At 45.2% G+C, this 15,977-nt stretch overlaps 1 protein-coding gene across 2 annotated transcripts in view; it reads left to right on the top strand.

Annotated features, from left to right (window-relative positions):
• Window positions 1-15,977, top strand: part of LOC308324979 (neurocan core protein-like) — a 108,566-nt gene that overhangs the window by 80,942 nt on the left and 11,647 nt on the right. For both annotated transcript variants that reach the window (XM_080777344.1, XM_080777343.1), the window contains exons 13-14: window positions 2,882-2,998; window positions 11,880-11,993. In XM_080777344.1, the coding sequence (XP_080633470.1) occupies window positions 2,882-2,998; window positions 11,880-11,993 (231 nt within the window). The remainder of the gene's footprint in view (window positions 1-2,881; window positions 2,999-11,879; window positions 11,994-15,977) is intronic.

The raw sequence follows: 15,977 nt of genomic DNA, 5'->3' as shown, positions 1-15,977 counted from the left end.
CGTCAACTCTGTCCCCTCATACACAGACAGGCACCATCCCCTCTGTCACCTCATTCTACACAGCCAGGCACCGTCAACTCTGTCCCCTCATACACAGACAGGCACCGTCAACTCTGTCCCCTCATACACAGACAGGCACCATCCCCTCTGTCACCTCATTCTACACAGCCAGGCACCGTCAACTCTGTCACCTCATACACAGACAGGCCCCATCCCCTCTGTCACCTCATTCTACACAGACAGGCACCGTCAACTCTGTCCCCTCATACACAGACAGGCACCATCCCCACTGTCATCGCCTTCTACATAGACAGGCACGTCAACGCCACAGCCTGTTACCGTCAACTCTGTTACCAATCACCTCATTCTTTAGCTTATTGATTTTCCTCTTCTCTTTCTCTTTAATGAACGGCCAGTCAGACCAGGTTTATCTTTTCACATGCACACTTGCATAGGTGTGCACTGTGCACACGCACGCAGGCACGCACGCAGAACAAAACTAACAAACAAATATACTCACACACAATATGCACATACTTTCACATATTCACATATTTGCGTATGCGCTCCTGCATACACACAGTATGACTTGACCTTGAACGATAAGATTCAACGCCGGTGCGCTTTAACCAAAACCGAGTCACGGTTACAGCAGTAATAAACGTAACGCACCGGCGGCCTATAAAGCACCTGACTTCAGCAGAATAATAAACCACCGGGTGGGCTCTCCAACTCTCTCTCTCGACTGTATAGCGCTTCACAAACTAATAGAGTGGAAATGAGCGATCCAGACAGGCAGTATACCTCACCAGAGATGGCGAGATAGAAACCCTTCAGTGTTATTACATTCCTCCCAATGTTCACATCTTGTTCCCCGGTATAGCGCTGCAATCAGGCACACAGAGAAGTGTTCATCTACCCTCATAGCGGGTCCATTTCTGCACCCTCCGAGTGCCAATACCGCTGGGTATTTTTGCCGTGTGATGATAATCAGGAGGATGCTTATAGCTGACATCTGCTGATGTGGGCAGAATCTGCCTTTGGGCCTGGTCGTAGCCACGCTATTGATTTTCTCTCGGTGTGTGGTTGAGTAAACATTCGCAAACAAACACACATGCACGCGCGTGATTAATGCGTGTGTGCTCTCTCCCCCTAAAGGGGTAGCCAATCTACAATCTCGTCGGCTGTGTTGATTGGCTATTTTCAGTGCACACACCACTCGGAATCGGATTAATTGACACATCACATGTTTACGGGTGTAAAACATTGGGTCGAAATTAGTTTTTGTGCAAGCTCTTATTTTTTTAAAGTTTTTTCCACAAAGAGAGAGAAAAGAGAAAAAGAGGAGGGGGGACGGGGAGCAAGGAAAAAACAGGAAGAAAAATAGAATAAGATACTAAGATATCCACATAAGTATATCCATCTGGTACAGCATGTACAGGAGGTTATAGGTAAGCGGTAAATACTGATATACTTGATATTTAGACATTAAGATGTCTAAATATCGCTCTGCGTCGCCCGTGCGCAACTAAGTATAAATCGGACGTTACACGCACATCCCCACGAACAAAGACTCCCACAGCAGAGCCTTTGTGGTCGTGCAGGTCTTTCTCAAAGACCCTTAAAAAAGGTGACATAAGGAGCGGCTCAGGGGGATCCCCTCCATTCATATGGAAATCTGCGGGTCTTTAGGAGGGAGACCACACACACGTGCGCTATATATACGAACCATACGAGTCCACGGCTGAATTAGCGGGGGGGGGGGGGGGGGGCGGACCCGGGCCTGCCACGGGGTGGTTCCCCCTCACTGACCACTTATAGCGCTGCTGCTGCTGCTGCTGCTGCTGCTGCTATAGCTATAGCGCAGCGAGCCCCGGAGCTTTGCTTTACCATACGGTAACCATGGTGACGGTGGGCTGCATGCGAGGCTGATGGCGAGGGTTGTCGGGCCGCTTTGGGCTTGTGATCGCCGCGTTCAAAGGAGACTCTGTGTGTGTGTGTGTGTGTGTGTGTGTGTGTGTGTGTGTGTGTGTGTGTGTGTGTGTGTGTGTGTGTGTGTGTGTGTGTGTGTGTGTGTGTGTGTGTGTGTGTGTGTGCGCGTGTGTGTGCATTCTTGCATTTGACGTGCGTGCGTGCTATCCGCAGTGGTGGAAAAAGTACTCACATTTTGTAGCTACTTAAATAAAAGTATCAATACTGCAATATAGAAATACTCTGTTGCAAGTAAAAGTCAGGAAATACATTTGTAATTGGGTAAAAGTACAAAAGTATTGGTAGAAAAATGTACTTAAAAAGTATCAAAAGTACAAAGCAAAAGTAGTGAGCTTGTAGATCTTCTATTTTCAAATGGCCAAAATGTACAGTATATAGGCCTATAGGACTGAAATGGGTAATACTGTATATGTTTTGTGAAATAAAAGTACTGAAAATGTGAAATACCCAAGTAAAGTACAAATAACTCAAAATTATACTTAAGTACAGTACTTAAGTAAATGTACTTAGTTACTTTCCACCACTGCTTGTGATCCACATTCAAAAGAGACTGTGTGTGTATGCGTGCGCGTGCGTGCGAGTGAGAGTCCACATAACTAAATTGACAGGGGAAAAAAGGGATCAGCTATTGGCCCATCAATAAGTGATTCTCAAAGTGGGGTCTGGGGAAGGTCCTCAACAAAGTGAGGAACCAGTATAACACTTGGGGCCCATTTCATTTCTCTCTTTAGAAAGAGATTGACAAATTAATGTTGACAAATCTTCTCTCATAGCAGGTCCATGGCACGGAAATGTGATTTTAAATGGAGGTCTGTGGCCAACTGAATACATTTCCTTGACATGGAGATGTTTGAGAAGCACTTTAATGAACTCATTCTCCTCTTTTCAGTGGAAGCGGAGCCGTGCGTGACCAACCCCTGTCTGCATGGAGGGAAGTGCCTCCCACAGGGAACGGGCTACAGCTGCTACTGTCCACAGGGATACACTGGAGAGAACTGTGAGATTGGTAAGTGTTAAAGTCCCACTCACCTCTCCCCACAAAGCCTGTTTGTTGTTTTGTGTCTTTTTGAAGCTTATCCGTGAAGAGTGAAAAGGTTCTTTGCACTCTGCGTGTCTCAAAGCATTAACGGTGGTGTAGTGTGTTACGTGATATATATATATTTTTTATGATCAGTACTTTATTTTAGATTTTTTACAAACACAGAAAACATCAAATACAAACACAAGCAACAACAGAATACGTATTCATGGATATGAGTATGAACACAGAAACATAATAAAAAATAAGGATAGACAAAATAAACAAATAAAAATACAAATAAATCAAAAGTTTAAATTAGTTTACAGTATTTACACGACCAAACACGCAGCATCATCAACTGTATCATGTATAGTATAGTAGTAATACAATAAACAATCAAGAGGGCATTGCCTGACTATGGATCACACCAAAGGACCTGCAACATGACTGAGGAACACGTCCCACTTGTTACGTGATATATTTTACAGATCTGAAGCATCTCTACGGCGCTGTAGTGAACAGCAAATACATTTATAGGACTCGGAATATCAATTTTATGCAATCAGGGGATAGACAAAAACTGTTTTGGGGAGTTCTCTCTTCTTGATTGGATACAATTGGTATCCCAACCTGAAAATGTATTTTCTGTTTTACTAAAGTGCTGGAGAAACTTTTTCTTAAAACAACTGCCCTCTCCAGACCATGAATGCAGCATTTACCATGTTGAAAGAAATGCAAATTCTCCATTTCCATACCTTATCCGTACGCAGCATTCAGGAGAATTGCCTTTTTCCAAACTCTCCTGAACTCGGAACGCATGGCATTTTGCATTGAGAGCATTGTGTAGAAATCCATCTTGTATGCCCTTCAGTAGCTAAAAAGTGCCGGTCATGCCCCCGAAAATAATTGATCTACAAGCTCTCAACGTGCCACAGCGTGACGTGTTGTGAGCTTGTAGAACCGCTATTTTGCCAGTTTTAGAGAATTTCCGCCCATTGCCTCTGCAGCATTCTCTGCACGTAGCACAGGCTGATGACCGGCGCAGGGCTCTCAACTCAGACATGGGGCGACATCACACACCCAATGGAAAACACAGCCTTTACTAAATCAGTAGTTTCCAAACTTTTTCATGTCAAGGACCCCACAATTTGACTCTTATGGCCATAAGCCATAAGAGACGATTTGTACGGCTCTAGCAGTGATTCTCAACCTGTTTAATTTCTATCTCTGGGACCCCAATTTATATTGTGAAATCAATGTTAATTTAACTCTGAGAGTGTAGAAATGGAACCAAATGGACCCGTTTGAAGCCTTAGTCAAAAAGGCAATAAAGTATGCAGGGACGAACCACTGCGGTTCCCCGTCACCCTGTGGTTTGTTGTTTTTGGCACAGTGGATGATCTCTGTGGATAATCATTGGATAGCGACATTCTGGAGGCTCAAAATGTATGCATAATTCATAAGATACGGAATATGAAATTGGGGAAAAGATTATTGTTAAGCTCCATTAGGCCTTTTTGGACAGAGTAGATTTTCTTCTGAAGATTTAAAAAGCCATGTGAAGTGAGTTGCGTGTGCATCTGCTCACACGGTGGGAACTAACCATAATTACCATGCTGCTACTGACTAATAGACGTGTGCATGCACTTGTTCCGACATACCAATTAACAGTCCGACCGGCAATAGTCCGACAACCAATAGTCCGACTCACCATTAGTCCGGTGATCCAATATTCTGACCATAGAAATTCGTCTTATTTACCCCAATAGTCCGACAACAACAAGACATTAGCCAGACAAAAGTTTTGACAGTGATCCGACACCTCTAGGTCCGACACCCCAATAGTCAGACATGCCAATAGTCTGACACAGCAGACGGAGACAGAGAGAGGCTCAGGGCTGTGGCCAGGTTCTCAGAGGCTGAGGGCGGAGGCCAGGTTCTCAGAGGCTGAGGGCGGAGGCCAGGTTCTCAGAGGCTGAGGGCGGAGGCCAGGTTCTCAGAGGCTGAGGGCTGAGGCCAGGTTCTCAGAGGCTGAGGGCTGAGGCCAGGTTCTCAGAGGCTGAGGGCTGAGGCCAGGTTCTCAGAGGCTGAGGGCGGAGGCCAGGTTCTCAGAGGCTGAGGGCGGAGGCCAGGTTCTCAGAGGCTGAGGGCGGAGGCCAGGTTCTCAGAGGCTGAGGGCGGAGGCCAGGTTCTCAGAGGCTGAGGGCTGAGGCCAGGTTCTCAGAGGCTGAGGGCTGAGGCCAGGTTCTCAGAGGCTGAGGGCTGAGGCCAGGTTCTCAGAGGCTGAGGGCGGAGGCCAGGTTCTCAGAGGCTGAGGGCGGAGGCCAGGTTCTCAGAGGCTGAGGGCTGAGGCCAGGTTCTCAGAGGCTCAGGGCTGAGGCCAGGTTCTCAGAGGCTCAGGGCTGAGGCCAGGTTCTCAGAGGCTCAGGGCTGAGGCCAGGTTCTCAGAGGCTCAGGGCTGAGGCCAGGTTCTCAGAGGCTGAGGGCTGAGGCCAGGTTCTCAGAGGCTGAGGGCTGAGGCCAGGTTATCAGGCTGAGGGCTGAGGCCAGGTTCCCAGGGCATCGTTCTTGTAGCTCCTCCAAAGTCAATAAATTGCTCGTCTTCTGTCCAAGCCTGGCTGGCCCTTTTCCAACTGACCTGATTTTGTCAACTGCAAAAGCAGCGGACTGCTCTGGCGTTACTGTACACAAGGTCTTTTAAGGTAAAATGTCCATTTGCTTTTAGTCATAGTCTTTTGAATAAAATTCCATCTAGTTTCAGTCACATTTTAGTCCTAAGTAATTTTAATTTTAGTCTAGTTTTTAGTTGACTAAAAATCTGATTTTTAAGAAATTTAACAGGTTTAGTTAAAGTGAAATTGTTTTTAAATGATGCGCTCTTCTTTTTAGCACATATTTGTTTCAATTCGAGGACAGTGGTATACTCATTCAGTGTAGTGTCAATCAATCTTTTAATTTACAAAACTAAGCAACTCTGGGACACTTCTCTAATCCGTAGGATACAGGTCAGTGGGTGTTCCTTTAGCTTGCATTGTATTTTAAACACACGCATAAAAACACCACTATAGCAGCTAAAATAGCATAATCTTATATGCAATTCGGAATGACTTTATACTGACTTAAGTTCTATGTAGTTCTACTGGATCTCTTCTCCACTAGTCTCTCCCTAACATACTAGTTTGTATTTATTTATTTAGGCATAGTTGCACAAGCAAACTGAACACTGTCCTATTATAAGTATTCGATAGAAATAAAAACAATAAAATAATGTGAGATTTAGCTACTACAGTACGTCTGCCAACTTCACATGCAAACTGCTAGCCTAGACACTTACTCTGCTCTGCCGAGACTCAGTCTGATCAGCGCAGCAGATTTTTATATTGTGATAATTTCATTTGGGAATGGCTTTGTGTGCTGTCATGCTGGTTTGAGCACGCGGAGCATTTTGCTACCAATCAGATTGCTTTTTTTACACACCCGTTGTGTAAAAACCTAATGAGTGTGCTAAAACAACAGTAGTGATGTACCATAGATAGACTATACCAAGGATAATACTATTTAGAATTCCACCTTTACTGCTTTACTGGGGTTACTGGTACATTTTCTATAATTATGTTGTAGCCAAAAATAAAATATACAAAACATAATATACAGAGAAAACACAAGTTGTGCTCACTCAGAGGCCAGAGGCTCAGGGTGTGTGTGTGTGTGTGTGTGTGTGTGTGTGTGTGTGTGTGTGTGTGTGTGTGTGTGTGTGTGTGTGTGTGTGTGTGTGTGTGTGTGTGTGTGTGTGTGTGTGTGTGTGTGTGTGTGTGTGTGTGTGTGTGTGTGTGTGTGTGTGTGTGTGTGTGTGTGTGTGTGTGTGTGTGTGTGTGTGTGTGTGTGTGTGTGTGTGTGTGTGTGTGTGTGTGTGTGTGTGTGTGTAAGGGGCGGCGGTGGCTCAGGGGTAGAGTGCCTGGATGGGAACCGCAAGGTTGCCAGTTCGAACCCGGGCTCCCCCAGAGTTACTGTCGAAGTGTCCTTGAGCAAGACACTGAACCCCTAATTGCTCCCGATGTGCTAGTTGGTGCCTTGCATGGTTTCCGCTGCCATCGGTGTATGAATGGGTGAATGTAATGCACAATCTATGTAAAGCGCCTTGGATAAAGGCGCTATATAAATGCACCATTTACCATTTACCATTGTGTGTGTGTGTGTGTGTGTGTGTGTGTGAATGGGTGAATGTAATTCACAATCTATGTAAAGTGGATAAAAGCGCTATATAAATGCAATATTTAAATATTTAGACGGATAGTTCAATGTAGTAAATTGTTCCGACTGATACTAGATGCTTGTTTTACCTGTGATCCTAGTTTACTGAGGCACTACAGTACACTGTCTCTCTGCATTTGACATTTGCTTACTGTAAATTGCTAAATGACTAACGGTTCTGTAACTCTGAGAGAGTTAAATGAACACAGGATTGTACAGTGATAGATAGGGATCCCACCGTATCCAGAGATTAAATAAAATTAAAAATGTAAAAGTGAGGCGGGGCACCTTTTACTGTGGCCGCCACATGTCGTCACAAGTCCCTCAACTTATAAACGTCAGTATGCTTTGGAAAATGGTTGGCAGTGGATGTCGAGTACACCGTGAGGACTCGTAGAAAGTGGGCTGAACATGCACAGCCACCACCAGTATGATCTTTGTACGCTGAGATTTGAGGACAGACATGAGGGTATAGGACAAAGTCAGGACAATGTGAATGACAACGCACGCACGCACGCACGCACGCACGCACGCACGCACACACACACACACACACACACACACACACACACACACACACAGCTGCAAGCACAGACAGAGTGCACAGACACTGAGACAGTGATGGAATGTCTGTCCCTAGTCTGCAGTGTGTGCACTCCACACTCTGTCTCGTGTCTCTAGCGTCTCTCTCTGTCTTTATTAGAGGTTATGCCAACGTATCTGTTTAGTTGACTATAAAGAAACAGGCCATTTTGGGGGGAATAAAATGTTTATTTTTTGTTTTCAAAGATATTCAAAGCTATAGGGAGAATTATATAATCTTTCTTGTTGATTCGTTCCTAACAAAATTCTCCCTCCAAAAAACTGTGCTTCTTGACAATTTGAAAAAGTCATCGATAAGAAAATAATTGATGCAGCCCAAGTCTTTGTTACTTTTCCATCTCAGAAAAAGCTCTGTCACCCCACGTACGGAGTTTGGTCTTGGGGACGTTGAGGAGGTTTGCATCACCAGACCTGAGGGAGCCAGAGGGATCATGACGTTTGAGGAGGTCACAGAATTATGGGGGGGAGCCAGGTTGTTTAGTGCTTTGTAGGTCAGGAGTGTTTTGAAGTGGATTCTTTGTTTAACCGGTAGCCAGTGAAGGTCACAGAGGACTGGTGTAATATGATCTCTGGAACGGGTACTGGTGAGCAGACGGGCAGCTGAGTTCTGGACATGTTGCAGTTTATTGAGGACTTTGGAGGTGGTGCCGTGGAGGATACTGTTGCAGTAATCAAGGCGGGATGTGATGAAAGGCGTGGATTGAGTGTTTCAGCTGCGGAAAATGACAGAGGGTCGGAGACGGGCAATGTTCTTGAGGTGGAAGAAGGCGGTTTTGGTGACTATGTTAACATGGGGGAGGAATGAAAGGGTGGGGTCAAAAATGATGCCAAGGTTGCGGATGCGGGTGGAGGAGGGTGTGACAGTGGATCCGTCAATGTTTAGTGAAAAACCTCTGGTGTAATTGGTGCAGGGAGTTGGGACCGATGATGATGATTTCCGGTTTATTGCAATTTAGTTTGAGAAAGTTCTTTTGCGTCATGCATGTTTTTATGTCTGTGAGGCAGGCAGTGAGAGTGGAGTGGGTGGCTGGGGACTGGTGATGGCTTTGGTGGAGAGGTACAGCCGTGTGTCTGCGTAGGAGTGGAACTGAAGTCCATGGTGGCATGGCGGAGGATCTGACCTAGAGAGGGAGGATGTATATGATGACGAGGAGGGGGCCAAATACTGAGCCCTGGGGGACACCGTATTAAAACGGAGTTGCTAAATAATGTAGAAAACTATAATCTAAAACTCAGATGGAGAAGCGGCGTCCAACAAGCGCCAGCGTCCTCACACATCTCTCTCTGTCACTCTGTATGTCTCTGTCAAAAGGTCAGAGGCATCTCTATAACTTCCATGCAGTGAGCATATTTCTGGGCATATTTTCCCCGACGTGACTCACGAGGGAGGAGGGCACGTCGAAGCAGAGGCGGGCGTCGTCGCGCTTGGCACTTCATCCTGCCACGCTGACACGGCAGCCAGGCACAGCAGGGGAGGGATATATGTGGGAGGTTCATCAAAGACGACAAGGAAGGTGAGAGGGGAGCCGATGAACGGAGGCGTACAGCGCCACCGAAACGGCAGCGCTGTGAGAGACAGACACGACCCGATAACACGCTGATGGAGACGGGACGCGCTGACTGACTGACAGCAGCTGATGCGCCGTTTTATGGATTTGTTGAGAAATGTTGCACAGCCGTCTCTGGAGGAGCAGCTTCTCTCTTCTCTCCCTGCATAATGGATGAGGTGGATGAGAGGATCTCCTTTCTTTGGGCTGTGTGGATGTGGTGGTGGCGGCGTGGGTGCAGGCCAGGGTGGAAAGGTGAACTGAAGGGCAGTGAGATGAGGTCATGCTATAGTATATAGGCTGAGGTGAGAGGTCAGTTGATAAGATCTCTCTTGGGTTCCCAAACTTCCTAAACGTTTCGCCTCTGTTGCGATTTTGCGAAATGGTAAACAAAAGATTTAAATAGTTCCCATCTACAAGGTCTCAAATCATAAAACATGACATTTTGTGAGCATTTGAATGCGTATATATCGACTATATTTTAGAAGGGCACTAGCCCCTCCAACGTCTGGCTTACTGTACGTCATATAGCAGCCAAGTTTTTTTATTTCTTACTTTACATTGCTTTCCCAATTGGCCTCCAGCCCCCGCTTTTGAAAGCCTGTGAGATACAGTATCTATCAGTATATGGCATGTTTCAAGTTCCATGATGTTGACGTACTGTTACTGTACTCTCCTAGATGGGGATTATATCATCCGTAATCTATAATCACACACCCTGCTATCATGACATGAAGTGAAGCTCATCATCCCATCATTGCACAAAGTATAGGCCAGTCAGTCTATTGACCGGAGCGAGTAATTTTCAGGTGCATTATCCGCCACTTAAAATGTTTGAAGCCGCCGCTCTCAGCCTCTCGGCACAGAGGCAATGGTCCCCTAATCATGTCACCTTCCTGCCTTGAACAGAATGTGAGTGTCCCACCACATACAGTAATTGCTCTGCTTTTCTCAACCTTTTCAATATCAAAGGACTTTACTTGCACTTTGAGAACGGGTCCATTTGGTTCCATTCGTACACTACACTCTCAGAGTTACAGGCCCGTCCGTACGGGTGCATTTGGTCCCTAACTATCAATATAGCTGTGGACCCACGCCGTGGAACCAGCTTAAGGACCCCTGGGGTTCCCTGGACCCTGAGAACCACCACTGTGTCAGGGGATAAGTGTCTTCCTCAAGGACACTTTGACACGAGGCTGTGAGGAGCCGGGGATCGAACCAGGAACCTTTCGGTTCACAGACAGCTGCTCCACTCCCTGAGCCACTGCCGACTAGACTTAGACTACCCCCCTAATTTGAACAAAGACACTGTCAATCAACCTGTCCCCCCCCCCCCCTCCCCTGAAATAACTGAGCTTTGTGGTGCAAAGAGTTGTCATTGACTTGGATAAGGGGGCCTATCGGCCATGTTAATTCTGTGTGCCGAGTGCGTTTTAAGCTCTTTGCTGTCACTCAGCGTTAAGCCTCATTTATAATCCGCCGGGTTGGCGGGAGTCGCGCGCCGAAAATTGAAGATCTACAAGCTCACAACGTGCAGCAATGCGAGGCATTGTGAGCTTTTAGATCAGGTATTTCTGCATGTGACTCCTATGCCAGTCTTTAAGTAACCCTTAAGGCAGAGTGTTCTTTGAGCTTCTTAAAGCGTTCATCCATATGCTGTTTCTGTGACTTTTAATGTGTTGTTGTCTCGGAGATATTGTAAAATAAACATAATGTTTAACAGATTAAATGGAGAACAAATCCACTCTGCTGACAGACCTTAATGGTTAAAATGGAAATAGCTTGCGCACAAACCAGACCAGGATGAATGGAAATGGCTGTGAACAAAAGCCAAAACATATACCATTCTTCAACTGGCCAAGCTACTTCATCATTTTATGTGTCATTAAAAAGAGTGTCACGGAGGAGTTGAAGCCTAATTTTAACTCCGTCACGTGGCCAAGGTACGACGTGTCGGAAGTGGGTTGAAAAACCACTTATGTTCATCGAGCAACGTGGTGGTCATGCGGCAACGCATACATTAGCCCTGAGAGCAAAAGAATTACAACAAAGAAAAAAGCAAAAACAAAGAAAGAGAGAAGGAGAGGAAGAGAGAAATAGATGGCTGTCTATAGCAGACGTTAAACTCCACGAGGCATAATGAAGGTCCTCTAACGCCGTCCTGTTTTCTAATAGAACGATCATAAGTCAGGAGAAATGCTAAAACACTATTACACTTCCACGAGGTGGAACAGGATGTGCCTGACTGTCTCGCAGTGGGCCCCATGGCGATGCATTTTACAGTTTTAATTTATGACCAGGGCTGAAAATCTATTCATTTTAATAGATGCTTTGTCTTGGACTTGCGGTTAAAGCACTTCCTGCTAACTGCAGTAGTTATTGAGCAGTCCTTATATGTCCTTATGTTTTTTGTCATAATGAGCTGTGCTTTTCTCCTGCTCCCCCCCCCCCCCCCCCCCCCTCAGATGTCGATGACTGCCAGTCTGATCCATGTGATAATGGAGGCACCTGCATTGACAAGGTTGACTCATTCATCTGCCTCTGTCTGCCCAGCTATGGAGGAGACACCTGTGAGAAAGGTGAGAGAGAGATGGGGTTGGCTGTTTCTACACTCCTCCCTATGTTGACTTTTTGTGAAATTGTGTGTGTGTGTGTGTGTGTGTGTGTGTGTGTGTGTGTGTGTGTGTGTGTGTGTGTGTGTGTGTGTGTGTGTGTGTGTGTGTGTGTGTGTGTGTGTGTGTGTGTGTGTGTGTGTGTGTGTGTGTGTGTGTGTGTGTGTGTGTGTGTGTGTGTGTGTGTGAGTGGAATGAAATCATTCAGGTATCCATATTGGCTCTACCTGGGGTTGGGCAGTGCATGTTAATCTGCATAAAATATTGCATGAAAGAAAGCAACGCGTAGCATACAAAAACACAGGGAAAATATAGATGATGATGAAACTACGGTACAATAAAAAGCCAAGCCCACGTAATCGAATCCCGAGTGTTAATTTGCGGGTAATTAAATTGCGGGTCCATTCAGAGGTACGTGATGAGAATACCAAACACCATTACATCAGTCTGTGGAGATTTTTTAAGAGGAGGGCACTGATTTGCTTCCTTAAGCGCCCGGAGGCAGATTGTTCCCGAGTCTAATTGGCCCTGATGGCAAGGCTCTGATCGTCCTCTGATTCTTCCGTCTAGACTTTTGAGAATGGTCAAAGTTCCGCCTCCCGTTTGTACGTGCCGTGTATTTGCATCAAAGCGGGCTCAAAGGTCCCGAGATGTAATTACGAAGCAAGGCTTTTGCAGAATCGGAATCGGCCGTCCCGAGAGTTATACGGTCACACGGTTTTGCGAGGGGCTCGTCTTGGCAAGCTCGCGTGCTGTCTGTCATCACAAAGAAAAGCAATCACAGAGTAATTACGTCTGCCACCGAGCGGTATTGGTTCGGGGGCTGGTGGTAATTTGGGGAGGAAGAGGAGAATGAAAGATTTGCGAGAGGACGGTAAGAAATACAGCAGCAGCTTTGCCGGGTCGATCAGCACAAGTGACCAAAATGATCATTCAAGTCTGACAAATTTGTGATAATTCTTAATTGTAAATGTGTGGGATATTGCACTTGTCTTTGTAAACAGATAGGCCTACTGTATATGAGGAATGTATTGTGTTAAGTTGTGTGGGTCTGTGTGAACAGATAACGTATAATTATGAACAATGTATTTTGTTAAACCTTGAAGTCTGACAAATTTGTGATAATTCTTAATTGTAAATGTGTGGGATATTGCACTTTGTAAACAGATACTGTATATGAGGAATGTATTGTGTTAAGTCGTGTGGGTCTGTGTGAACAGATAACGTATAATTATGAACAATGTATTTTGTTAAGTTAAGTGTGGGCGTTGGTAGTCTGAAAGACGTGTGCAGCACCTCAAAGTAATAAGTGAGAACTTGAAAAATCAATTGAGAAACTAAATGGAAGTCAATGCAAAGAGGCTGAGGAAATGGGCCAGTGATCGCACTAATGAAGCAGCACTTAGAGAGCACTCGCTGCTGCTTTGTGTACCGGCTGGCATTGTGGCTTTCTGTTTGTTGTTTTTACCACAATCTGAGAACACATCGACAAAAAATAAAGGAAAAACAGCGCCCTCTTTTGATGTTAGTCAACTGTCTGTCTGTCTGTCTGTCTAGAGAGAGAGAGAGAGAGAGAGTGAGAGAGACTACTATATCCAGGACAAAAGGGGGGTTAAGGAGTCATCTGAACGTTGAGGAGGCAAAAGCATGATTGACCTTTTCTAGGTCACTAAAACCTGGAATTAACGAAGCCCACTACATTCTGGAAATAACAAAACGATGGAGCTTCCGCACTAAAACTAATTTCACAGACTTTGTTACCACTGTAACCCTGTGACCTGACAATGAAGGTGTTTGCACACTGGTGCCTTTTGCTGCATTTTGCGAATCAGAAAGTAAGTAGGTGGATATCATAAGCCTGTCACCAACACCCCACTAGACCCCACTAGAAACACTGTCCGAAAAAACACACGAAATATTCGCAAATGTGATTGACAAAAATCAATCAAGTTGATTTTTTTGTTACGTCCCCCGAAATTCGCTCCGATATTCTTCTGAAAAGAAGTGTGCAAAAACCTTAAATCTGATTCTGATTCTGTAAAGTAAAAGATACCGTAGGAGCAATTTTCTTTTAACATTTCTGAGTTGGATAAATGGGGAGGGTGGACCGTTCTTTAACAGGCCCATTAGTACTCAAATGAGAGGAAACCATGTGAGCAGCTTCATTATGCATTATTGTTATTCATTAATTTATGTCTGTGGTTATATTTCATTTCCCATTTCTTGTTCCAGTTTCATGTATTTACTGGATAAACATATTACTGTGACAAACTTATCCAATGACAATCCTGACAAGCACATTGTAATAAACAGGCACACACACACACACACACACCCACCAAAATGAAACAAAAGAACACTCTTAGCAAGTGGATGCACCAGGACATCTTTAAATGAACAGAAAGGGAAAGGGATATATTTACTGGTCCTCAGGGGACAGGACATTTCCGCCCGTATCCACCCAGCCGATGGATGCTCAGATGAGCGCATCACATTTGTTAAGTGTCAGGTGTCTTGCTCGGGTACACATCGAAGCATAGACCGGGCGCACTGGGGGTCAAACCAGCGACCTTGCAAGTCCCCGACGGCCATTGTACTTACTCAGCTACGGCCCGAACAACATTGAGCTTGTAAATCAGCTATTTTGGGCGAGTGACACTGGCGTACAACAGGCTATAAATGGAGCATGACTCATGCTCGCAGCGTCTGCATTGACCTTGCTGATGTGCTGCGTAATCTGATGCTCGCTCGCTGCGGTCGTACGCATGACCCCCGGTCGTTGTGTAGTATCGGTTACAGCTGAGTCTGTCACAACATCCAACTTCACAAGGATGTTGTGACTGTCGGGCTGTGTGTCTGTATCTGTCACCGAGCCGTTAGGGTTACAGATGGAGACTGAGAACATTCATGTCAACTACAGCAGATGGAGACACACATTCATATTCCTACACATACAGTATAGACAAACAAACGCATGCATTCTTGCACACACATACTGTATCTTATCTTGTCTTGCTGCAGTGCTCATACATGCAGAGAGACACGTGTGCAAGCCAAGGTTATCATTAATGAAAAGTAATGGGAGAAAAAAGATTTTTAGCTAACTGAAATAAAAAATATTAAACTAGGCATTACAAAGGATGAGTGAAACTGTATTGTGTTTAGACAAATAGTAACTAAAGTTAACAAATTGAAATCATAAAGTGTCCTTCGTCCCTTGTCAATTAATTTTGTGCATATACAGTATATCTATAGTAAATGTGTTTTTGTTTAGTTTTTTGCTACAAACTGTACAACCAAAGAGTCTCTTAGCTTTTTACACACAAAAACATATTTACACACACAGCCACGCAACACAAAGATACGCACACAGACACGCACACTGACGCGCGCGCACACACACACACACACACACACACACACACACACACACACACACACACACAGATACGCACGCAGATACGCACACATATTTCTCAGCTCACTGAGCTCCAGGCACCTGGAGGTTCACATCTGTCCTCCCCTGTGTATGCCGCTGAACAAATAGTAATGAGGATTAATGAATATCTATTATCTATTATAAATGAATCTGCAGCCCTCTTACAGTGCAGAGAAAGGCAGGTCCATGTGTGCATGCATTGAAAGGGGGAGCCTGCATGCCGACTAATTGCAGTTAGAGTGCCTTTGAGAGAGACACAGAATGCTGTAGAACTGATGCTGTTCTAGGGGCCGAAGTCCTGACGTCTCCCCTTCATCCCCCTGCAGGTTGCAGAGGGTTTTTACTATGGAGAATAACATCTTAAAATGGTCTCATATGCTGTAGCATTGTGGTCCAAAAATAAACAAACTGTCTCTGCGGTATTGTCGGGGAGCTGACTCTGTATCGTTATAACGACAGTCAGTCACTCATATTTGATACGGTCTGTTTCTGGCGAAAATGTAACTAATTCG

Source organism: Protomyctophum bolini, assembly GCF_963924005.1.
Source record: "Protomyctophum bolini genome assembly, chromosome: 12".
In the NCBI taxonomy this organism is placed as follows: Eukaryota; Metazoa; Chordata; class Actinopteri; order Myctophiformes; family Myctophidae; genus Protomyctophum; species Protomyctophum bolini.
The sequence above is the reverse complement of the archived record's forward strand: the minus strand, read 5'-3'. Positions and strand labels throughout refer to the sequence as shown.